The sequence below is a fragment of the Calliphora vicina genome, chromosome 4, assembly GCF_958450345.1.
Source record: "Calliphora vicina chromosome 4, idCalVici1.1, whole genome shotgun sequence".
In the NCBI taxonomy this organism is placed as follows: domain Eukaryota; kingdom Metazoa; phylum Arthropoda; class Insecta; order Diptera; family Calliphoridae; genus Calliphora; species Calliphora vicina.
Genome location: NC_088783.1, coordinates 62310016 through 62335846, shown reverse-complemented (window position 1 = coordinate 62335846; position 25831 = coordinate 62310016). Strand labels below are relative to the sequence as shown.

Genomic DNA, 25831 nt, shown 5'->3' with positions numbered 1-25831 from the left:
AAACACGATTTGTTTTTTTATATTTAGTTGTAGTTATGTCTTTATTGAATATTTTTATTTGGATAAACAACCAGTATATTTTTCTTTAATTTTATTTAAAATTAAAAAATGAAAAATTAAAGAAAATAGCAAAAAGACAATAAAATAGAAATAATATAAAACAAACACCAAATTAGTTATGGTTCAATAGAGAATTTTATATATATAAGTAAAAATACTTCATTAAAAACAAAATAAAAATTGAATTAAAAATAAAACGGAATTTTTTTAATTTAAATATTCATGAGCGTATACAAAAATTTTTCCAATTGCATAAAATAAAATCATTTACAATATAGAATTATCTAAAAAAAAGATGATAATAATACGAAAAGAAAGAAGTTAGTTGTTTACACAGACAGATTTTTTTAACAAACAACCACAGATAAAATAATTAACTAACAAACAAACAATAGAGAATACTCGCATATTAATTAATTACTATAAATAGTGGTTATTTTTGATTTGTTTGTTGGTTGTTGATTGGTTTGTTTGTTTTTTCTTCAATATAATTGATAAAAATTTGGCTATGCAAATAACAACCAGGCAATGCACAAAAAGGCCAAATATAAAAATAATTTGGAAAGTTGCTGTTCATCCTCATACTGGGTAGTGCCACGGTTAGCAGCTGTTTAAAACATAAAGAAAAGAGTTATTTTAATATTTAATTAAATATATAATATATTTAAAAATCAAACTTACGTGCTGGACGTGGTTCACCAAAATTTAGAGATGATGCAAAATAACCAAATGGAAAAGCTCCAATACCAAAAGACATATGAAAACCATCACCAAAACTAAATCCTTGAAATCCCTGTTGCGGTTCCGGTTCAGTACGTTGACCAGCTGGACGAGGTGGTACTTTATTTCTATTAAAATTAAAAACAAATACATTAAAAAGTCAATAATTTACGTTTCTCTTGTAAATGGTGCTAACTACCTTGGATCTTCCTGTTTAGTACTATTACGTCCATATAATGGTATAACTTTATCCTTGCCAATGGCTGCCTTGCATACCGGACACAATTTGCGACTAGGCCTGGTCTCCAGCCACTGATGCAGACACGGCCAACAGAATAAATGGCCACACATACTAACTACCGCATCTTTTGCTGTATCCAAGCATATATTACACTCAAATATAGAATCCTCATTTTTATCATCCTCTTTATCACCGCCAGCAGTTTTGTTACTGCCTTTATTTGTATCCGTACTTTCTTTGTTAATATTAATGGCTTCACTACCCAAAGCACTGCCCGAAAATGAATATGCCGTCGATGAAGTGGTAGTTGTTGCTGTTGGTATCATTTTATCATTAATTATTGGTGCTTGTGTAGAAGAATTTGTTGCTGTTGTACTATTTGTTTCATTGTTGTCATTGAATGCGGCATTCCATGCTTCACCCTCCGCGGTGCTATGAGATGTAGTTGGCAGTTCTGGTGCCGTTGCTAATGGTGTATCGGTTGACATATTTATCTACAGTATTTTAAACTGAAATAGAAACAAAAAAAATTGCATAATTTAAAAACGGTATTAGAGAAAAAGATTGAAAACGATGTACAAAAGTATGTAACATACTTATTTAAACTAACTATGTACTAGTGCAATTGAAAATCAGTGATATGAAAAATGTAAAATTGTTCTTGTGAAATTGTAACATTGTACTTTTTTCAAATTTAAATGTACCAGCATTAAGGTTAAGTAGTTATTCTGATAAGTATTTTAAGCAAAATATGCAAATATTGAAACATATACATAATTTTATCTTGGAAAAATTGTTAATTTTATAAAATAAAAGGTCATTGCCCTAGCATCAAATGTAAATGGAATTTTAAGACGCCAAAAAAATTATACAAAAATCATTTTTTCCCCGATTTTGACCCATATTTTCTATGTTAATGATTTAATAAAAAATAAGTCAAACATCAAGGTATATTCTTTGCTTCAACATACAGACCGACATTGCTTGATCGACTCCGATATATATAACGATCCAGAATATATATACAAATGAAAAATGTAGAAATTGCTAACGGAATGGCAAGCTTAACGAAGGGTATATACAAACATAATTTAAAATAATGACACCAAAAAATACGAAACAACTGCAACATGTATTTCCAATCTGCTGTAAACGAAAAGATAAAGACAAACGAACCAAAAAAGAAACCTTACAAAACATAAACAAACTTCTTTGTTTAATTATAATAAATGATTAAGCAGGTACATACAGTAGTTGACAATAAAAACATTTCCAAATATTTAACTAATGGGTCAAAGTTCAATGAAATTCTTTCTTCCCGGGAAAGGAAAATAGTCCGGGAAATTCGGAACCCTGGTATGGATCCTTAGTATATTTTATTTTATGATATGAATTGGAACCATACCTACAACATAATTTTGACGCCACCAATATTGTTTATCGCTTGAATTTTAGTATTCATTCTATGATTATATAGCGTTAACTATATTAAGCATATAAACAAATAAGATAACGATTATTAATAAAATGTACCTATATGTATTTGCGTTAATCGTTAGATAACGTTTATTAAAAAAAACTAACAAATTTTGATAAGAAATGAAAAACAACAAAGTACGCAGAAACTTGATGAAAACAATACATATACGCAACAAAAATCAATTAGATTCACAACAAGATGAAAATTAATCATTTCAGAAATAGTGCAATATATAATATAGACAAAAATAGATAATGTCGAATTTTTATGACAACGAAGAAAAACTGAAAATCTTACTGCAATCAATATGCATCAGGTTTTCAATTCAAATGACACTGTACTTAGATCTATTACACAATCTGAGATGATGATTATTGAAATTCGATTGTCTACTTCAGAACAAACAATAAAAAATCGTCAGTTAATTTCACAAACTAATTTTATAAAAATTCGATAGGTATTTTCCCAAAAAACTGAAAATTCCAGTTTATATTTATGTAATTTCCAATTATCTTTCTCTTACATCTTTTGAATAATGCTTAATATTTTACACATCATACTTGTAGGTCATATATTAAATTAAAAGAAAATATGCTTACGTCTTTTGAATAATGCTAAATCTTTTACACATAATAGGTACTTGTAGGTCAAATATTAAACTAAAAAAAAACATATCCTTGAATTTCAAAATTAATACAAAATTATACAAAACTAAAACATATTAGAAATATGTACGTCTGTGAGTAGTTATTTAGATGTTTTGCTGTTGAGTTAACTGCCAATACGTGCTAATAAAAGTTCAACAATAGCGGAAATGATTATAGAAACTCATCAGTTCGGGTCATTCACAAATGCTTAAAGCAGGACCAAGTCAATTAATTAAAAAATCTACTGACGTGTTATTAAACTAATATAATATACATTAAACACTCATTTGTCTGACTTTTTATAATACATAGTTTTTTTTTACATACAGTATCTTAACAGGAACAAAATTAAATTAACACCTGTTAATGTACTCAAACAAATTAACTAATTAAATATAAATACATTATATGAAGTGTGTAAATGAAAAAACGGGCCCACAAATAAAGCAATGACTCCGCTTGATATTAATTTGGACTTTGATATTGTTTCATCCAGTGTTTTTTTTTTAATATTAACAATAAGTAATACATATGTATTTAAATTTTACATTTATACTTTAAAATTGCATCACTAAAAGTACATATAATTTCGTGCACGGAATTTTCTGCAATTTTTCCATCCAACTTTATTTGTATAATACAAAATACGCACTTATACAGGGGAGTTGCCCCTAATTTCTTGCAAATTAATTGCTTTGATATTATGTTTCCATATTTCGTTTTAATTTACCTTGTTAATTTGCTTAATTTATTAAGTTATGATAAAAAATGTAACCAATGTTTACAAAATAATGTTTTTTAAAGATCCACAATATTTTCTCAATTATTCTTTTTGCTAATTTAATTAAATTGCTGTGTTTGTTGTTTGTTTTTACGTGTTTTCACTTGTTTTTTTTCATTCTCCTTGTTTGCTTTGTTAGTGTGACGTTTCTCTCTTTTCTGTGGCCTTACCTCTTTCTCACTCTCTTGGTTTCTATTAATTTTTACTTCCTTCTTTATTAATTTTTTCACAAGCTTTTCTTTGTAATTTTTACGTGTTTATTAAGTTCTTTTTGGTATTTTTTAAGATATTTTGTATTTAATAAAGTTTTTATTATAAACTTTTCAAATTTAAATAATAATTCTGCACTTTTTTTTAGAGAAATTTAAAAATTTCAAGAATGGTTAAAAAATACGACTTGCTGTCAAAAAAAAATAATAATACCTTGTGATTAGTGTTGTTGAATTTGTCAATGTAATTGGTATCGATTACGATTACTCACAACTTGATTTTATATAGGAATGTGGGAAATTGTTTTAATTTGTTCAATTAAATATTAAGAATTGTAGATGGCATAAAATTAATTCCCTAAATATGCTGAAATATTCAATTTTTTCATAATTTTTAGTATTTGTTACACGAATATAAAAATATTTGAATGCTCGCACTTCGCTTTTGCTTTATAAAATTTTTTTTTTCTGAAATTTTACAGTTACATACATAGAGAAAATATACATAGAGCGGAAACTAGAAAAAAACTCAAACAAAAAATTACTCAAAAAAGTTACACATACGAGTGTTGTTTTTGTTTTCACATAGTTTTATTTACTAATACATTCTCGCCACTTAGGTTTTTGACAACTGAGTTAGGTCTTTGACAGGAGAGTTTCCGCTCTATGGTTACATATAAATAAATTATTGGAAAATAAAGATTTTCTATTAAGGTTTCTACAATTCTAGAAAAAATTTAAAAAATCCAAAATAATTGTATTTTGTAGAATTTTGGCTGTATTTAGGCATAGAAAACGGGTTCTAATTTTTAGAAAGCAGCTATGCTATTACAGAAAATTTGGCTTAAAGTAGAAAGTAGATACTCCACCCAAATTGAAAATTTAAACTCTCCTCTTCTATATCCTTAGTAAATATCATTAAATTTGTTTAGGATTTATTTGCACTTTTTTAAAATTTTACCTCTGTGCTGTTAAATTATTTAAAATTTTTGTAAATTTTATTGATTAATTAAATTACCTTATTTGAAGATTATCCGGGTATAAGTAACCATTTGCTTGTTGTCATTAAATAATCTATTGATTTACTTAGGCAAACAATCTGGCAACATAAAAGTGTGGCTTCTTCCAAGAGATTATGTCGTTGCCAACTATTTGTTACTGTCATGTAATACTCACCGTTACTTTAAAAAAAAACTTTTGAAAAATTAGGAACTTTGTATTAGGAAATGCCCTTTATTTGTAATTCTTTTTTTAAATTTATATCTTTATACTTAAGCAACTTTTGTGTTTTTATACCCTTCACCTTCGTGAGAAGGGTATATGTATATAAGTTTGTCATTCCGTTTGTAATTTCTACATTTTTCATTTCCGACCCTATAAAGTATATATATTCTGGATCCTTATAGATAGCGGAGTCGATTAAGCCATTTAAAAAAAAATTTTAAAATTTAAAAAAAAAAATTTTACAATTTAAAAAAAAAGTATTTTAAAATTTTAAATTTTTTAAAAAAAAAAATTAAAATAATCGAAAATTTTTTTCCAAAAAATGAAAAAAACATTGGAAAAAAAATTAAATTTTGTTTACCTAAAATATTTAAAATTTTGAAGTATAATTTATTGAAGGGTATATAAGATTCGGCACGAATATAGCACTCTTACTTGTTTTTAATGAATTTGAATATTTTTGAAATTTTATGTTATCTTGATTGTATATATTTGTTTAAACATTTTATATAGCAATAGTTTCATTCAATACTTCTATGGACAAATTTTATATTGCAGACGACTTATATTGTTTTGTTTCTTGGTATTTATTTTTTAAATAATTTGTTAAGTAAAATCAATTAAACAAAATTAACGATTTTCTTTTGGTCTGTTTGTTTATTGTTAAATTAAATGAATTATTTAATTATTTGTTCCCAAATTAATATTTTTATGGGTTTTAGTAGCTTGTAAATAAACAGAAACTCATTTTTGTAGTTTTGATTTAAATATATATTTTTTGTTAGTTTTGAAAATCTTATTTAAATATATGTATTTGATTATTTTTAAAATTTTTAAAATATATAAATATATGTATGTAGTTAATAATATTATACTATATATGTATATCGCCACCTAAAATGTAAAACAACGTATCATCAAAAAATTCTAAATTGATTTTATTATTGATTACGATTAATTACATCATATTACATATGTGTGCAAAATTTTAAACTTTTACTATCAAAAATAACCAAGTTATAACCAAAATTGAAACTAAAGTATCATCAAGTATATGATTTTCTTAAACAAAATAACGTATACGCTTTGAGTAATTAATTAATAAATCGTTTTTACCTTATTTTAGGTAGTATCCTAATTTTTTTTAATAAATTTGTTGCAATTGAATATTTTTTGCAGTCTTAATGAAAATTTAATGAAGAACCTTTTTTAGTTTAAAAAAGTAGTTGTTAGTAATTAAAATGCTTTTATTTAAAATAAAAAAAAATATTTTTATTTAAGTTTTTATTTTTTCATAAAAATTTATATTGATGATACGTTTTTTTTTGTTTCAGAAAATAACAATTCAAAAAAACGTAAGCCACATAACTTAAAGTGTGCTTTGAAATAATTAGTTTTTTTTTCATAAAATATATTTCTAGAGTCACTGTAATTCAGATTTGAAAATTTTGTTTCAATATCTCAAGTAGTTTTCATTTTATATCGTTTTTTGCTTCTCCTATAAACTTATGAAAAGTGATGTTACGTTATTTTGCATTTTAGGTGACGATATGTTTTTGTGTTTTTTTGTTTGTTAATGTAAATATCCTAAAAATAATTTATTCAATTAATAGTATTCCTTATGGGGGTTCTTGTTAATATTGGCTTAATTTCATACATGTTTTGAAAATATAAATTACAAATAAATTTTACAAAAATTTCAATATTCATAATGATAAATTTAATTTTTTTATTTTTTAACTTTATGTGTTTGTTTATATGTTAGTGACTTAATTTTAGTAATACATATCGCTCATTTGCTGCAACAACGTCATAACTCAAAATCCGTCATAACTATTTAAATCAGGTTCTATTTCTGAAATTGCATGATTTTTTGAAAATTTATTTAAGAAATAGTAAAATGTCATAAAACATTCAAAGCCGTTTTTCTCGAAACGACTTTTTTTAATTATGCAGCAAATGAGCGATTATTAATTTAGCCCCCCAATAAAGTAAATCATTAAAACCTGCACCAAAAAATTAGACAAAAATTCAATTACAAATTCACTAACAACTAAAATTTGTAATATATCAAAAAATACTTTAGAAAAGTTGTAAAAAAACCCCCTAACATTAAATGAGTTAGGGGGTTTTCTTTCAAACAATTTTTGAAATGAGTTAGGGCTTTTCACTGGTTTTTCCTCACTTTTGAGGCTGTGTGTATATCTCATGATTTTTATTACTATATAATACATCTTTATATTTTGGCCTAGAATGGCTTTTTCGATATTTTGCGATAGCATAAATAATAATAATAAAAATAATACAAATTAAAATCATAAAGCAAAAAGTTTCAATACCAAAAGGTATCTGAAAAGCACAAAAACTAAATCCTCTAAATGCCTGTTGCGGTATCGGTTGAGTACGTTGGCCATCTGGACGAGGTGGTACTTCGTTACTATTAAAATTAAAAACAAATACATACATTTAAAAAGTCAATAATTTACGTTTCCCTTACAAATGGTCCTATCTACCTTGGATATTCATGATTAGTGCTATTATGTATATATATTGGTATAACATTATACTCGCTAATGGCTGATTTGCAAACTGGACACAATAGCTTGGTCTGCATACACTTATACAGACACGGCCAACAGAATAAATGGCCGCACGTAGTAACTACCGGATTTTTAGCTGTGTCCAAGCATATAATACACTCAAATGAAGAATCCTCATTTTTATCACCGCCAGCAGTTTTGTTACTGCTATTATTGGTATCCATTTTTTCTTTGTTAATATTAATGGCTTCACTACCCCAAAATGAACATGCCGTCGATGAAGCTGTTGGTATTGTTTTATAATTAATTACACTGTGCTAGTTGAAAAAACTGTCAAGCGGGGCACCCGGAGTGTTAACCTAATTCGAGTGCGCTGAATCCAGTGGTTCTAACCGGTTTTTTAGGTTAGCTCTTATTTTCGAGATATACCGTTATTTCGAAAATGAAGATGTTTTCTATGCGCGTAGCAAAAATTAATAGCATATTTAATTTTTTATGCCTGTTTAAAAAACAAAGTTTTCGAAATTTTGCTAAAAAATTATTTTTTTTTTGCAAAAAAATATAGATTTCTAAAACGACTGCGCACTTTTAAAAAAGTTTCAGTCTAACTTAAAGGTAATTTTATTGCGGATTTTTTTAGTTTATTCAATAAGTTACACGAATATATATTGTGCAACCTCAGCCATTTCGAAAACAAGAGCTAACCTAAAAAAATGGTTAGGACCACTGGATTCAGCGTGCTCGAATTAGGTTAACCCGCCGTGTGCCCCGCTCGACAGAAAAGATTTGTAAAAATGTTTGCTGTTGTACTATTTGTTTCATTGTTGTCATTGAATGCGGCATTCCATGCTTCACCCTCCGCGGTGCTATGAGATGTTAACATATTTATCTACAGTATTTTAAACTGAAATAGAGAGAAAAACGGTATTAGAGAAAAATATTGAAACCGATATACAGAAGTAAATCGTCTTAAATCAAAAAAGCCGTAAGTTACAAAAAATTAAAAATCGACTTTTTGATTGATCATGATACACCGTATCAAAGTTGATTCCCCAAACAAACGCAAGTGCATCCTATTATAAAATTACCTATAACCATTTGTTTAATATGACTTACGCCTTTTTCGGTTTCAGAAAAAACTAATCTTCAAAAGCGTAAGAAAGGCATTTGAAAAAATTTTGATTATTTTTCATTTTAAGAAGTTTTTTGCTTCTCCTGTAAAATTTTTAAAGTGTAACTTACGGCTTTGTTGATTTTATATGACGATATAAAATAGTTATTTAAATTAACTACATATGAATACACTGTTATACATACGATCGACTTATTGGGCTTTTTTGTAAACATCTATTATATAAAAATACAAGGCCTGACTCATTCATTCACTCACTCACCCAATCTGATGAGTCTGATTAGTCACTGATGAGTCAGTCATTTTAATTTTATACTGATTTATATTCTTAGTTTTAATAGATATAAACTCAATAAATTATATTGTTTAATTAAAAAACCTTAAAATTTCGACTTTGTTAAATCAGTATAACATGCGTAGTTAGTTTCGAAAGATACATTTTTATATCAGATCAGATTGTATATAAACAATTTTAAAATACTATTCTTATTTTTCCTAAATATGAATATCCTTACAAGTTAGGCACCTTAATAATTACTTTAAGTACTTAAAATTTCATTCTTAATGAATAAAATTTTTCTTTGCCAACTGACTTTATGTAGTTAGTACCGAAAAAATCGATCGATATAATTTGCAATAAATTTATCCATCGCAACAAATCTGAATATTGTAACTTTAAGAAGAAAACTTATAAAGAAATTCTTGACAAACATTTCCCGAAAGTTTCCAACAATTATTTGTAAAATCTACTGACGTGGTATTAAACTAATTATTATACATATATTAAAAACTCATGTGTCACACTTATTTTGTGTCATGTGTCTTACTTATCATGTGTCTGACCTTATTTTGACCCAAAGTTCAAATTTTGAAAAATCTCACTTAAATGACCCATTTAAAGTACCTCAATCGAGGAAAAACCTGGGGGTGTCCCCATAAAAAAATTTCAACAAAAAAATCACCATTTTTGTCACTTTACATGATGTATGTATTGTGTATGTATATATTTTGTTTATGGAGCGTATGATAAATATAAATGTGATGTAGGTAATAAATAATATTGATCATACGTCTATGAGAAGGGTATATATAAGTTTGTCATTCCGTTTGTAATTTCCACAATATAATTTTCTGTTGAAATCAATTTTCTGAAGACCCCAGATATCTCCGGGATCCAAATCTTCAATAATTTTGTCAGAAATCCTTTTATTTATTAGCCAACTCTGTCCATAAATAACGGAGATTCGAGACAACCTCTGAAAATTTTATCAAAAAAAGACAATTTATTGCATGCTTTGACAAAAAAGCAACAATACATATGTTTCGATGTGTGTTGGTTTCATTGCTTTGCGGGTTTTTTTGGTGTTTTGTTTCGTTTGGCGTTGTTGTTTTTATACCCTTCATATTCGTGAGAAGGGTATATACGATTTTCATTTCGTTTGTAACTTCTACAATTTTTAAAAGTTTTCTTAATATAGGTATTTAGGATGCTATACGCTGAAAGTGGGCAATATACTAATTATTATAAAAAATAATAATGCATCCACAACAAAGGTGAAGGGTATATAAGGTGAAGGGTAAATAAGACATTTGTATCCAATTACATTTTAAACCAGACATTTTTTAGATTTTTAACGAAGTCTACAGTCTTAAAATTGTTCTAGGCGGGAATTCCCGGGATCCCGGGAAATTTCAAAATGAAAAAGTGCGGGAAAAGAAAAACTCTAATTGTGTATAAATAAGGAACATCAGAATTAATTTTAGAGATATGGTTCCTTACCAAAGCTTCTTATTATGATACGATTTTCCTTGTCACTTGGCGATATTTTTGCGTCTCTACAAATCGGCCCGCCCTAATATATATAAATAGTTTCTTAACAGGAACAAAATTAAATTGACACCAGTTAATATACCAAAACGAATTGACTAATTAAATATAAATACATTATATGAAGTCTGTAAATGAAAATAGCAACGGCAACATCTTACTTCACATATTTTTTAATGTTAATACACTTTTGATAGTTTTTTTTTATTTTTTTCTTTATCCTATTTGGTCTTTTAATTAAAAACGAAAAACTTATTTTTTTGTTTTTATAGTCGCCATGTTGTTATTCTTCGCCTGAGGAGCCATTTTTTTATAATTTTTTTTTTTATTATTAATTTAAATTTGTATGATTATTTATAATAATTATATTGAATTGTATCAGGAATTTACTTTTGAAATATATGTATATTTATTGGCCTTATAGGCTTTTTATATTACGTGGAATAAATAAATGTTCATATAATTTCTTGTCCGGAATTTTCTCAAATTTTTCCATTCAACTTTATTTGTATAATACAGAGACCGGAAATAATGGGTTCACTTTAATTTCAATGGTAAATTCTCATTCGCAGCCATTTAAAAATAATTTTTTGTGATATGTATGTATATCACTGAGAGAGTGATTTATTATAGAACATTTTAGGTTCGGGGTTGAGAGAAACGGAAAAGAAACAAACACAAATAATCTAGATTAGTGATTTATAATTAATTTTTTTCGTCAGCTTGTGGTCAGCTTGTGACTTTTATTTGCGAGCTTGAAAAATAAATCGCAAAAATTGATTTGATGCAAATCAACGCTTAAATAAATAAAATTTATCAAACGATTTATAACAAATTACAAAAATTTTCATTTCTATTGCTCAGACTTCATTACAGTGACTCAAACGCAAAATCGGACAATTGTTTTTCTGGTATAAATGTGCTTTAAACATAAAAAGATGTACCAAAAAAATTTTTTTTCGCTTCTATTTACAGTCCACATACCTATATCTCTAAAAAATGACAAAAACTAAAATTTGCATAATTAAAACTGTAAACTTTTGCATAAAAGCCAAAATAACTAAATTTTTTGTGCCAAACACAAAATCGGACAGAGTAAAATAGGTATTCAAAAGTGTGCGATAAATATTTAGTTGCATATCCTTTGTTGTCTCGAATGACCTGTAATCGCTTTTGAATCGATTTCACCATGTTTTGAAATACTTTGTCCCAAAAATCTTCTATTTTGTTTATAGTTTGGGGCTGCATATTGTTTACAGTTTTAATTATGCAAATTTTATTTTTTATTTTTTATATACATATATAGGTATGTGGAGTGTAAATAGAAGCGAAAAAAATTTTTTTTTTGCTACATCCTTTTATGTTTATACCATATTTATATCAGAAAAACTCTTGTCCGATTTTGCGTTTGAGTAACTGTACTTCATATTCTTTTGATAATTTGATAAAAATTACTAACAATATGTTATTGTATGTAAATAAAACAGAAAGTAACAGTTATTAAGAACAAGAACAAATGAAACAAGAAACAAATCTCACATCAAACCATTAAAAAACAAATAAAGGTCATACCAAACCATTTAAATAAAAATCATTTTATAACTTTTATTTTCACAAAATTATAAATCACAATTTGGGTTTTTTATAATGTTATTTTCGATCTCTGGTATAATACAAAATACGCACTTATACAAGGGAGTTGCTTCTAAATTAATTGCTTTAATATTAGTTTTTATATTTCATTTTGTTATACCTTGTAAATTTGTTTAATTTAATTAATGATAAACAATGTTTACAAAATAATGTTTTTAAAGATCTACAATAATTTCACAATTATTCTTTTTATTTCACAACAATAATTTCACAATTATTCTTTTTATTTCACTTGTTTCACGTTACGCCAACTGACTATTTTTTGTTCTACTCATGTTTTCCCTTTTGAAATGTCAAAAACTTGTTTACAAAGTTTTTTAAATTGGTTAATCCCCTTTTACAATGCAGAAATTGAATGAAATATAAGAGTAAAAAGAATATTTTTTATTTAAAAAAGTGAGTTGTTTTCACCGCTTTATGTGCATAAAAACTATTTAATTTTAAAAAGTGCGTTTTAGTGCGTTAATTTTTATATCCTTCTTTACTAATTTTTTCACAAACCTTTCTTTGCAATTTTTACGTGTTTATTAAGTTCTTTTTGGTATTTTTCAAGATATTGATACGTTTTTACCTTTTAAAAACGGTGTTTTAAATCCTTTAAATAAGACCGATACTAGCAAGTAAAAGCAGTTTAAACTTGTAGTAACTATTTATTTATTAAAATTTACACAACAACAGTCTGAACAGTCACTATGTGTTTTTAATACACACACACACTTAAATACACTTTATAAAGTACAAGAATGCAGTTGATTAATTAATTCGCTTTGATTTGAACATAAACAAAATGCCTGTTGTTTTTGCCTTGTTGTATTTGTTGCCGGGACGCACTCACTAATAAACTAAAAAACCACTGCACCTATTTATCAAAACAGTGTCATATTCTAGAAACTACTTTTCTAGAGTTTTCGGAAAAGCTGCCAAAATGTTTATTTTAGCAGCTTTGACAGTTAAAGTTGGCAGCACTGTGCTGCCAAGTATCCACTTATGACAATGTATACAAAAGTTGTTGGATGTGGAAACCCGTGTTAAAAGTATTAAATTCAAATGGATTATGCACTGTCCCCCGCTTAAGCCAGATCGTGCCGAATAGCCACATATTTACTTATCCCATAGGCAGCTAGTGGTTCTAGATGTACGACCTTCATTTTAGATCTCGGTCTCTTTTCTTTCTATATTATATACACCACGTAGTTTAATTTCTTAATCACCTTGTATGGTCCATCCCAATGGGTTTGTAGTTTGGGTGACAGTTTTCTTACGTTGTGGGTTATACAACAATATAAGCTGGTCTTAAATTCTTCAGAATTCGCAGCACGATTGTATCTGGCTTTCTGTTTGTCGCTGGTCATTTTTATTCGTCTGCGTACGAATTTATGGAGTTCGTTAAGGTCATCTTGCTCCTGGGTAGATTTTTATTGTCTTCATTTATTGCTGAGGGGTGGAGTCACGAACAGCTGATCTGTACGAAAGCAGAAATTTTGGTATGTTTTCATTCCAGTACTTTTGATGTGCACTGGCCATTTAAATATTCCTCCAGAGTGGGATTAAATTTATCGGCCATGCCATCAGATTGAATACGGCAGACTCAAAATTTCTACCATGGTCAGAGTGTAAGTCCAACGTAACACCATAGCGGCACACCCAGTCGTTTACAAATACGCCTACAACCGTCCTAGCTTCTTTGTTAGGTATGGCATATATGTACCTCTGGCCACTTGCTTTGCAATTTGCTTGCTTGCAATTTAGAGGTAATGTCGGGTTAAGGAGACAAAATTTTAGCATGCTGTTTTGTTGTTGGGCAAGAGACTTGCGCAACTAAATTGCCTACTGTGAAAGAGGTCTTACCACTAGTATGTAACGGTTTCCGGTATCACTGACAGGGAAAGGACCTGCTACATCCATTGGAATCCACTCGAATAGGGTACCCGAGTTGTACTGATAAAGTTGGCCCTTCGCTGCTATGCATTGTGGACTGCTAGCTGACAACCCAGCCAAAAAAAAACTTTGTTTTAACTTTTTTTAACCACTTCGTTTATTTTAGCGGACGGTACCACAATTAGATTTGTCACCGGTTTACCGTCAGCACTTTTCCATATGCGGTATAAGCAGCCATTTAACAACTGTAAACTATTACATACGCCGAAAATCCACTGATTTTATTTGTGGATATTTCATTGCGGGTTGCTTTCTTCGTTAGCCGATATTATTTTCGCCAGTATAGGGTCACTGGACTCTATATGCTTTAGTCAGACATCGATGGCGCATTCCTTTTCCTCGGCTTTTGTGCAATTCTTGCAGGGCCCTCTTGAGAGAGCGTCCACATTGCCATGTTTCAAACCCTTCCGGTGCTCGATGATACATTTATAGCTCTGAAGCCGCTCAATTCAATTCCGTCCATGGCCTGTGAAAGCACACCGTTTATACCGTATCCACTTACATCACTGTTTAGGACAAACTTTGCTCCAGGTATGGTATATGCCGAAATTGGTGCCGCACATAACAGTTCCTTCAACTGCTGGAATGCCTGTTCTTGAGATTCACTAAACTGAAATGGTTGCGACTTCTTGATTAGCTTATGCAAGCTTGTGGGTACACTGCGCGTGGTCAATTCCGGCCAAAAATCCATAACTTCATAAAAGTAAATTTGGCCAACCAATCAAAGACGTTTTGAAATTTTCGAAAAAATAAAGAATAGCAGAAGTGATTGAAAAATGGTAGTACAAATTTCGGAATACATATACAGGGTTTCGCCAAAAAATCATGGACCGTTTGATATTATTGAACAAATTAGGTTATTCATGAAAATGCCTGAAATTTGGTGTGCAAGTTAAGAACAACACGATTGATCCATCGCAAAAAATATTAGAAATTGTATACAGGGTTTGTCCAAATAAACATTGACGTTATAAAAGTATTGAAAAAAGTATGTAATTTATGTAAATGGCTTTAATTAGGTTTATAATAACATAAATGAACCATTTCGAAATACAAATACATAGATGGTTTGCCCAAATTTACGTCTATAAATAACGCTCAAACTTACATAATTTTTTAAATTGACCACAAAAAATTACACATTTAGTACATTTTAAAGATATGTATATTGCAAATTTTATTTTTCATTAAATAAGATACATAGTTTTTGACTTAAATTAGTTGATAAGTTCTAATGATTCCTTCAGCATATCTGTTTCGCATTCTAAGTAATTAAAATTAATATTAACCATACCGATTCGTGGTTTTCAAACGTTTTCCTAAATCGTTTGCATGTATTCCATTTTTTTCAGAAACGTTTTTGCTGATGTTCAGCGTTTGTTCAGCTTCCTAACGCTAATGGTCACTTCGATTCTCAATTTTGTTTAAAAAATTTCACCTCTATAGCTTTATCTTCGTTGTTCCACATATTTCTAATGGCAACTGTATCAAACTGGACATTAAATGGTATCAAAAAGTAGGTGACTTTGATACACATAAAATTCAGTAGTTAATCACCCCTATTCTGCATTTCGATTCGAATCGTAATTTTCTCTGTTTGACAACTTTGGTATTCTGCGTTCCGTTTCGATTCATATTTTTCTTTTCGATTTTACGTATTCTGCATTTCGATCGTAGTTATGTATTTTTAAGTTGGTTTTTATGTGACTGAATGAAACTAATTTTGTTTTGGTTTTAACAAAAAGTGAAATTTAAAAAAAATGTAAGTATAAAATGCAATGTATATTTTGTTAATTATACATTTTATTTGTTTTAAATAAATTTTAAAGTTTTATTTAATTTATTGCTGGTCAAAAACTGCAATACCAGAGCAATATGAAATGCTTTGGCTGCATTATGTCAGGGAAAAAAAATAGCTTCTTTGACACTGTGAATTGAGCCATTCCAACGGTGCAATCTGCACCAAGGTGATAAAGGTTAAGCGGTGATAAAGATGTTGATGTATTTGACCGCACATCTTGTGTACAATTGCAACTGTCTCTCAATTTCCGCTTTTCAAGTCTTAAATCTGTATTCCGGAAGACGTTTTCTCCTCTTCCAACAAAAACGCTGCTACTATCGATACCATTTCCTCTAAAAATTAAACAAATGATAATTTTTTTTACAAATATGTATGTATGTATAAAAAATAAAATATCACCTAAAGAACTACAGGATTCTTCACACTAGAATAGTTAATTTATTTATTTTTCTTTTGGTACTTAAGTTGTTTTTATTTAATTTATGTTTTTAATTTAAATTATTTGTTATTTATCACTGTTTTTTGCACTAAATTTAATGGCCCATAATCATATACTAAAGTCGGTTCTTTTTAGAAACAACTTTAAAATAAAAACCTGCTTTTAATTAATTTGCAACTATAGTCAAAATTAAAGTGTGTTTTAAATTGAACCGACTTTAACTGGGTACCACCTCAAATGTAGGAAATGTTTTCATACAATATACAAAAAAATATAGACAAGTGGCACCACTGAACAGCTGACATAGAAAATTAAAAAAAAAACAAAAAAGGTAAACAATAAAAGTAACAGCGAAATCTAAAGAAAAAGAGCAAATTGTGGTGGAAAAAATAAGATTAATATCATAATTAGGATATTTTGGTTCCAATTTTATTGATAACTGTTCAATAATTGCAAAAACTCTGCCAATATCTTGTAACATAAACATTTTTGACATTTTGTCGCACTTTTTTACTTGGTGAAGAACATCTGATGCTGTTGTTAAATGAGTTAAAAACAGTTTCAGCTAGTTTTATATTTACAGTCGACTTTAACGTCAAAAGTATTTTTATCTTGTCTATGGTAGACCTAAAGTCCACTCTTAAGTAAAGACGACTTTATTTCTCTTAAAATATACTTTATTTCCGACTATGATTATGGGCCAATTTTTTTATAAAGTGCTGACAAGTTTTCAATTTTTGCGTTTCATAGTAAAACAGCTAGATTGAACATACCCTTGTCTTCTTCTTTTTCTTTCGATTCAGTTTTTGGTTGGAATACCGTTTTTCGATTTGTGCGTAACTGAATGCGGAACGTAATCGAAATGCAGAATAGGGGTGAATGTTCTTTTATTATACCCTTCACCTTCGTGAGAAGGGTATATATAAGTTTGTCATTCCGTTTGTAATTTTCACAATATAATTTTCCGACCCTATAAAGTATATATATATGTATTATTGATTAAGCCATGTCCGCCTGTCTGTCTGTATGTTGAAATCAACTTTCCGAAGCCCCCAGGACAACCTCGATTTTTGACCTACATACATATATCTGGATTACTAAGTCAATAATATAGACAATATGGATATCTAATGATAGATATTTGCAACGACGTATGTAAGACCATAGTAAGTTGGACCTACAATGGGTCAAAATAGGAAAAAAAAAATATATTTTAACCCGAAGTTTTTCACCAAAAGATTTTTTTCAGAAAAAAATTTAATTTAAATTTAATTTAAAAAAACAACTTTGGAAAAAAAATTTTGTTTACCTTAAAATATATAAAATTTTTATTTTGAAGTATAATTGGTGAAGGGTATATAAGATTCGAGACAGCCGAATATAGCTCTCTTACTTGTTTTCTTTTGTTGTCGACCTATTGATTTACTTAAGCAAACAATCTGGCAACAAAAAAGTGTGGCTTCTTCCAAGAGAATGCCATAATCTCCAACTATTTGTTATTGTCATGTTATACTCACCGTTACTTTAAAAAAAACTTTTTAAAAATTAAAACAAGTACACATTCTTTGCTTTGTATCAGGAAATGTCCTTTATTTGTAATTCTTTGTTTTTAATTTATATCTTTAAACTTAAGCACTTTTTGTGTTTTTTTTTAATGAAAGCACTTACGATTACAACTTAATTGAAACTTTGGTTTTTTCATGTTTTTTTTTTAATTTAACTTACTTTCTAAATGCTTTACTTTTAAATTTATAATTCAACAGCATGTTTTCGTAAATCTTTTAGAAGATTGTGAATTTTATATTGTATTGATTTTTGCGATTATCTCCTTTAAACATAATTTTTTTTGAATATTGTTCTCAACTTATTGCAATTTGTCATCGATTCATTTGAATATTTTTGAAAATTCATTCACTCGTTATGTTATTTGTTTAAAATTATATATGTATGTATGTAGGTTTGTTTGTATATTATTTGTTTAAACATTTTATATAGCAAAAGTTTCAATTCAATACTTCTATGGACAAATTTTATATTGCAGAAGACTGATATTGTTTTGTTTCTTGTTATTTATTCTTTAAATAATTTGTTTAAGTAAAATCAATTAAACAAAATTAATGATTTTCTTTTGGTCTGTTTGTTTTTTCGTGTTAAATATTTATGAATCTATTAGTAACTGCAATATTAAATTAAATAAATTATAGTTTTTTGTTCCCAAATTAATATTTTTATGGTTTTTAGTGGCTTGTAAATAAACAGAAACTCATTTTTGTAGTTTTGATTTAAATATATGTATATTTTTTGTTTGTTTGTTTGTTTTGAAAATCTTATTTAAATATATTTGCTTATTTTTAAAATTAAATCATTTGATTTAGTTAAATCTACATATATAAATATATATAGTTAATAATATTATACTATATATATGTTTTTGTGTTTTTTTTGTTGTTTGTTAATGTAAATATCCTAAAAATAATTTATTCAATTAATAGTATTCCTTATGGGGTTTCTTGTTAATATTGGCTTAAATTTCAATACATGTTTTGAAAATACAAATTACAAATAAATATGTTTACAAAAATGTCAATATTCATAATGAAAGTATTTTTAGCTTTTATTCAAAAATAAAATAGAAATGATATTAGTGACTTAAGACAGTTTATTATTGGAAACTCTTAGTTTTAAATTATTTTATTTTTGCCCTTTTTTTAATATATTATATGTATATAGTATATTTTTTTATGCAATTTTAACTAAATTTTAACAGTCACACTCATACTTTTTTTTATATATCTTTTGTTCAACCTACTTTCCAATTCAATTTTGTTTAAACTTTTCAAAGGCCTTTTTTATTGCTAAAATTAGTTTTTGTTTGTTTTTTGTATTATTAATAAATAAATTTAATTTTCTTGTAATTTATATTTGGTTGGTATAAAGCAGTCTTTACGGCAACAAAAATCAAATAATTTTTAACTTAAAAAACCATTATTTAATTTTGCTCATATTTTTTCCTTATTTGGTTTTTGTATAAAATAAAATGTTTTGTTTTAAAATTGACTTTTCTTATAATTATTTATGTAAATTTTTGTTTGAGTTTTTATTTTGTTTTGGCTTTTAAGGCAAAATTTTAATCTACACTTAAATAAAAATTAAATGAAAACTTATTGAAAATGTTTATTATTTTCTTTTTTAATTTAATGTGTTTGTTTGTTTATAGGTTAGTAACTTAATTTTAGTAATATGTATACATATTTATTTTTTTTATAAATTAACAAATATTTATTTTATTTATAAGGTACACTTTATTAATTTACCCCAATAAAGTAAATCATTAAAACCTGCACCAAAAAATTTGACAAAAATTCAATTATTTTATTATTTTTGGCAGATTTCTATTTTTTTTTAAAACGAAAAAAAGAAATAAAAATGCTAATAGGGTCCCACTGCAAATATGTTACTGACATTATTTGCCTATCTATGTATGTATATGCATATATAAGAGTGAAGTTAGTGACTGACTGATTCACCATCATGATCTCTCTATGTAAATCCACTAAGAAGAAATTTTTAGAAATTCGAAGTTTAGGTGGTAAAAACGGCTAAATACGGCAACCTTATATCTTATAAACTAATACAAATATGCACAAATATTAAAATGCATAAAATACATAAAAACAGTCGACAGGGATTTGGTATTTTTTTTTTTTGAACATTTTGGGAAATTCGAAGGATTAGGTGGTACAAAATTTGGTACCTTATATCGTATAATCTTCATTTTGAACCAATAAATATGGAATTAACATTTAAATCGTATTGTTTACATCTCAAAAAACTTTTTGGAAATTCGAATTAATAAGGGGTAAAAATTTTATTTTTGGTACTTTTTTCATGAAATATTTTTTTCTATATTGATAATATTGATAAAATTTTAAAAATTGGTTGCTCAAGTCATACAAAAATTAAGTAACAGATAGTTATTTGGAACTATACATGAAATTATTAAGACAATTTTGATAAAATTTTAAAAATTCTTTCCTCCAGTCATACAAACTGTTGGAACTAGAGTAAGATTGGGCTAAAACCGCGTAAACAGTTTGGTACCTTTTTAAACAATATTATGTTTTTCTTGAGAAATAGAATACTTACTCAATTGGAGTAAAGAGAAATTGTTACTTTTTCTCGTAATATTTACTTTTTTAATATTTTAAATTATAATCACGTTTATGTTTTATTTAATTTTCTTTTAGTCACATTTATGGTTAAGTTCATTTTCATTTTATTGGTCGGGTTTCGAATTCAAAAACATGACCTCAAAAAATTTTAAAAAACCAATTCGAAAAATTTTTTTTTTACAAAAAATTAAAAAAACTACTTTGGAAAAAAAATTAAAGTTGTTTACCTAAAAATATTTAAAATTTGTATTTTGAAGTATAATTTGGTGAAGGGTATATAAGATTCGGCACAGACGAATATTGCTCTCTTTCTTGTTTTTAATCAATTCCTAATATGGAACAAAAAATTCTTGTTGATGTTTACAAATAAAAGTAAAGTTTAGTCCATTTCACGATATTGTGTAAGGATTGAAGTGTCACAGTATTTGCATTTTAATTATACCCTTCAGCTTCGTGAGAAGGGTATATATAAGTTTGTCATTCCGTTTGTAATTTCTACATTTTTCATTTCCGACCCTATAAAGTATATATATTCTGGATCCTTATAGATAGCGGAGTCGATTAAGCCATGTCCGTCTGTCTGTCTGTCTGTCTGTCTGTCTGTCTGTCTGTCTGTCTGTCTGTCTGTCCGTCTGTCTGTCTGTCTGTCTGTCTGTCTGTTGAAATCAATTTTCTGAAGGCCCCAGATATCTCCGGGATCCAAATCTTCAACAATTCTGTCAGACATACTTTCGAGAATTTTGCTATTTAAAATCAGCAAAATCCGTCCATAAATAACGGAGATATGAGCAAAAATCCGAGACAACCTCTGAAAATTTCATCAAAAAACACAATGTATTGCATGCTTTGACAAAAAACAACAAAACGTATGCTTGGATGTGCAAGCTTTGTTTATTTTGTTTTTTTTGTGTTTTGTTTCTTTTGGCGTTGTTGTTGTTTTTTATAAAACTAAAGTTTAGTTTGGTTGTGTGTTGGTTTTTTTGACAAAAAATCAACAAAACGTATGTTTTTGGATGTGCATGCTTTGCGTATTTTGTTTTTTTTTGTGTTTTGTTTCTTTTGGCGTTGTTGTTGTTTTTTATACAACTAAACGTTTGTTTGGTTGTGTGTTGGTTTTTTTGACAAAAAAGCAACAAAACGTATGTTTTTGGATGTGCATGCTTTGCGTATTTTGTTTTTCTTTTGAGTTTTGTTTCTTTTGGCGTTGTTGTTTTTTATACAATTAAAGTTTAATTGTATAAAAAACAACAATTATTAAACGTATGTTTGGATGTGTGTTGGTTTCATTGGCTTGCGTATTTTGTTTTTGTTTTTTCTTTTGGTGTTTTGTTTCGTTTGGCGTTTTTGTTTTTTGTGTTCTTGATAAATTTAGGATGCTGTACGCTGAAAGTGGGCAATGTACATACATACAGTCAGCGTCAAAAGAAAGTGTACAACTTGTTTTTACATTTAAAACGTTTTATTTACATATTAAAAAACAATTTTTTCCCCAGTTCTAGTATATTTAACAAAACACTTAATTGTTCTCTTGCAATATATAAACAAAAAACTAAACTATTTCAACTGCAACAAAAACAGTAACAACAAAACCAAAAATACTCCATTTTTAACGCGTCAGAAAAAAGTGTACACATTTAGAATTGCAATAAGATTTTTCTAGCTACATAAAAAAATATATTGTTATTCTTTATTTTTGCCTAGATTATAATTTTTTGTGGATCTTGCTGCTAGTCTCATGAGATTTTAAGATAGTAGCTTTTCTTGTTTGATCGCGAGAACTTTAAAACCAAAATGGGAAAACAAACTGCAATTGAAACAAGAAAGTAAGTAATAAAATTTTAAAATGAAGGCAAATCGTCACGTGAAATCTCCTCTATAATAGGAAGAAGCCATAATACTGTAAAAAAAATTATAGACAAACAAAAAAATTTAGAATTTTAGAAGATCAGCAACGTGCCGGAACACCAAAACGCCTTAACAACCTTGAAATACGATCGATTGTGAGAGCAGTGAAGAAAGTATTCACAGTAAGTGCAGTAAAATTATGCGAAGAATTAACAGATTCGTCTGGAGTGAGAGTTAAAGAGAAATAAAAACCAAGAAAATTGTTTTGGAATAATGTGCTGTTTACGGACGAAAGCAAGTTTGAGATTTTCGGAAGTAAAAAAAGGATTAAAATTTGGAGAAGCAAAAATCAAGAGTTCGACCAAAAAATGTACTATCCACCGTAAAGCATGGTGGTGGTTAGGTGATGGTGTGGGGGTGCATGGCGGCAAGTGGCATGGGAAAACTCATATTTATTGATAGTTTGATGAGCAAAACCGATTACTTAAACATTCTTATAGAAAATATGGAACCCATCATTAGAAAATTAAATCTAGACCGAACCTGGATCTTCCAACAGGACAACTATCCGAGGCATACTTCTTAACTTGTTAAAGAATGGTTGTTGTATCATACACCGAAACAACTGGAACAACCCCCACAGTCACCGAACATTAATCCCATTGAACATCTGTGGTGGCATTTGGACAGACAGATCAGAAAATGAAATATTACCACCAATGACTCTCTACACGAAATCCTGCAGGAAGAGTGGTTCAACATCCCAACATCGGTGACATCAAAATGGGTAGAAACAATGCCAAGGAGGCTTGGAACTGTTTTAAAACCCAAAAGATGTCAAATAAAATACTAAACACGTTTTTTCTTCTAATTTCCCTAAACTGTACACTTTCTTTTGACGCGTTAAAAATGGAGTATTTTTGGTTTTGTTGTTACTGTTTTTGTTGCAGTTGAACTAGTTTAGTTTTTTGTTTATATATTGCAAGAGAACAATTAAATGTTTTGTTAAATATACTAGAACTGGAGAACAAATAGTTTTTTAATATGTAAATAAAATGTTTTAAATGCAAAAACAAGTTGTACACTTTCTTTAGACGCTGACTGTATATACTAATTATAAAAAATAATAATGCATCCACAACAAAGGTGAAGGGTATATAAGATTCGGCATAGCCGAATATAGCACTCTTACTTGTTTTTTTTCAATTAGGGTTCCAAATCTTGGGGGTTACTCTCTATTGCGATGCGAAAGAAAAATGGTACAATTGGTACCCTTTATTGCGTTTTCGCATCGCACAAAAAATGATTTTAAAATGTTTTTATTTACAAGTTTTGACATTTTATTTTGTCATTCTTCTCTATTGATTATTTTGTAGTTTTTCTTTTTGCGAAAACGATACAGAATACCAAATTGTATTCTTATCGCATTTAACTTTCGCATCGAACTTCCTTTCGCATCGCAATAGAGAGTAACCCCGCTGGAATAATTTTCCGGAATATTGTTTTAGAAACACCCGGTGATTTGTTGCCAATCTAATGATTCGTTTATATCGATTTTTCGATACTCACAACATATAATCAGTTGACACAGAAGAAATACGATTTAAATAACTGAAGTTTTGTCACCCCAACTAAAATTTTTCAGCCGCAGCAGAAAAAATAGTTTGGAAAAATACATAGTCTTACTTACCTTTAAGTAAGAATAAATTTGGTGAAATAAAATGTTTGTTGATGAAAAAGAAGTGAACAAATCGAGGTAGTCGCGGTTTTTTCTTGATTTCAAATAGCAACCGAACTATAGCTGATAATATCAGCCTGATATATTGAAATGTTAACAAAAATTTCCATATAACATTTATTTCTCCAATAATAAAAACTTAATAAACATTTTCATATCAAATTGAATAAAAATTAATTTTAAAACACGTATCACTCATTTAAGACTTAAATTTGATCGGACTCAAATCGTATGATTTTGAGTCCGTGTCTCTTTCGTATGCTTTCTAAACTAATGAAATACAATTCGGGTTTCATTAACTACAACTCTATGTGAACTATAACTCGAACGACATTAAACGTAAACGTCTGCATATAGAGGAATTCAATTTCAATCGACTTTGAGTAACTAGCTTTCGATAGGTTTGTTTTTCTTCCGAGATCGAGATCCTTTTCACTAAAATCCTCGGTACTTTGAATTTAAAAGATTTCTTCCGAAAAGTTTAAATTTTCTAGTGCACTCGGTTTTTTTTCCTCCATTGCGAACCATATTTGTTTTCATAGAATGTCAAAGATGATAAAAAGGAATCGAGAGAATAACGTATTTACCATAGAGAAATAAATAGAGCGGAAACAAAAAAAAACAAGTAAGAAAGTATGGTCGGTCAAGCCCGACCATATAATACCCTACACCAAGTAAATGAGTAAAAATATTTTTTTCTTTTAAAATATCAATAATTTATATTCATGAGTGATTTTCGGAAGTGGGTCTTATATGGGAGCTATGACCAATTATGGACCGATCACCTTGAAATTAGGTCGTGTGATTTATGTCTATATTAAATTTAACTATGTTGAATTTTGTGTGTGTACCAACATTTTTAAGCGATTTATGCACGTTAAAGTGATTTTCGGAAGCGGGTCTATATGGGAGCTATGACTAATTATGGAGCGATCGTAACAAAATTTGGTGACATGAATTTTGTATATATAAAACTTATTTGGAGCGGAATTTGTGTAGATACATAGATAAATTAAACATTTATGACCGATAAAGTCCAATTTCGAGGGGACTTTGTATGGGGGCTAGGTGAAATAATGGACCGATTTCAGCCAGTTTCAATAGGCTTGGTCCTTGGGCCGAAAAAGTAATATGTACCGAATTTGATCGAAATATCTTCAAAATTGCGACCTGTACTCTGCGCACAAGGTTTACATGGACTGCCAGCCAGCCAGCCAGCCAGCCAACCAGACGGACGGACATCGTTTAATCGACTCAGAAAGTGATTCTAAGTCGATCGGTATACTTTAAGGTGGGTGTTAGACTAATATTTTTGGGCGTTACAAACATCTGCACAAACGCATAATACCCTCCCCACTATGGTGGTGTAGGGTATAAATACTC

The 25831-nt window shown here is 28.4% G+C and overlaps 1 protein-coding gene across 2 annotated transcripts; it reads right to left on the bottom strand.

Annotated features, from left to right (window-relative positions):
* Positions 1-8: 8 nt before the first annotated feature.
* On the bottom strand, positions 9-4260 carry LOC135956892 (E3 ubiquitin-protein ligase RNF185-like). Of its 2 annotated transcripts, none has more exons than XM_065507494.1 (4): positions 4100-4260; positions 980-1530; positions 742-908; positions 9-667 (listed from the first exon to the last, which is right to left on the bottom strand). In XM_065507494.1, the coding sequence occupies exons 2-4, from the start codon at positions 1507-1509 to the stop codon at positions 567-569; spliced, it is 798 nt and encodes a 265-aa protein (XP_065363566.1). In that variant the 5' UTR covers positions 1510-1530; positions 4100-4260; the 3' UTR covers positions 9-566. The 2 variants fall into 2 exon arrangements, with proteins under 2 accessions (XP_065363566.1, XP_065363567.1); XM_065507495.1 differs by lacking the exon at positions 4100-4260 and adding an exon at positions 3879-4020.
* Between the last annotated feature and the right edge of the window lie 21571 nt (positions 4261-25831).

What these genes read in the sequence shown, in the direction of transcription:
- LOC135956892 (XM_065507494.1), bottom strand. Translation starts at nt 1,509, where the DNA reads ATGTCAACCGATACACCATTAGCAACGGCACCAGAACTGCCAACTACA. An exon ending in ACTAAACAGGAAGATCCAAG is followed by an intron (nt 909 to 979) that starts GTAGTTAGCACC and finishes TAATTTTAATAG; the next exon opens with AAATAAAGTACCACCTCGTC. An exon ending in TGGTGAACCACGTCCAGCAC is followed by an intron (nt 668 to 741) that starts GTAAGTTTGATT and finishes TGTTTTAAACAG; the next exon opens with CTGCTAACCGTGGCACTACC.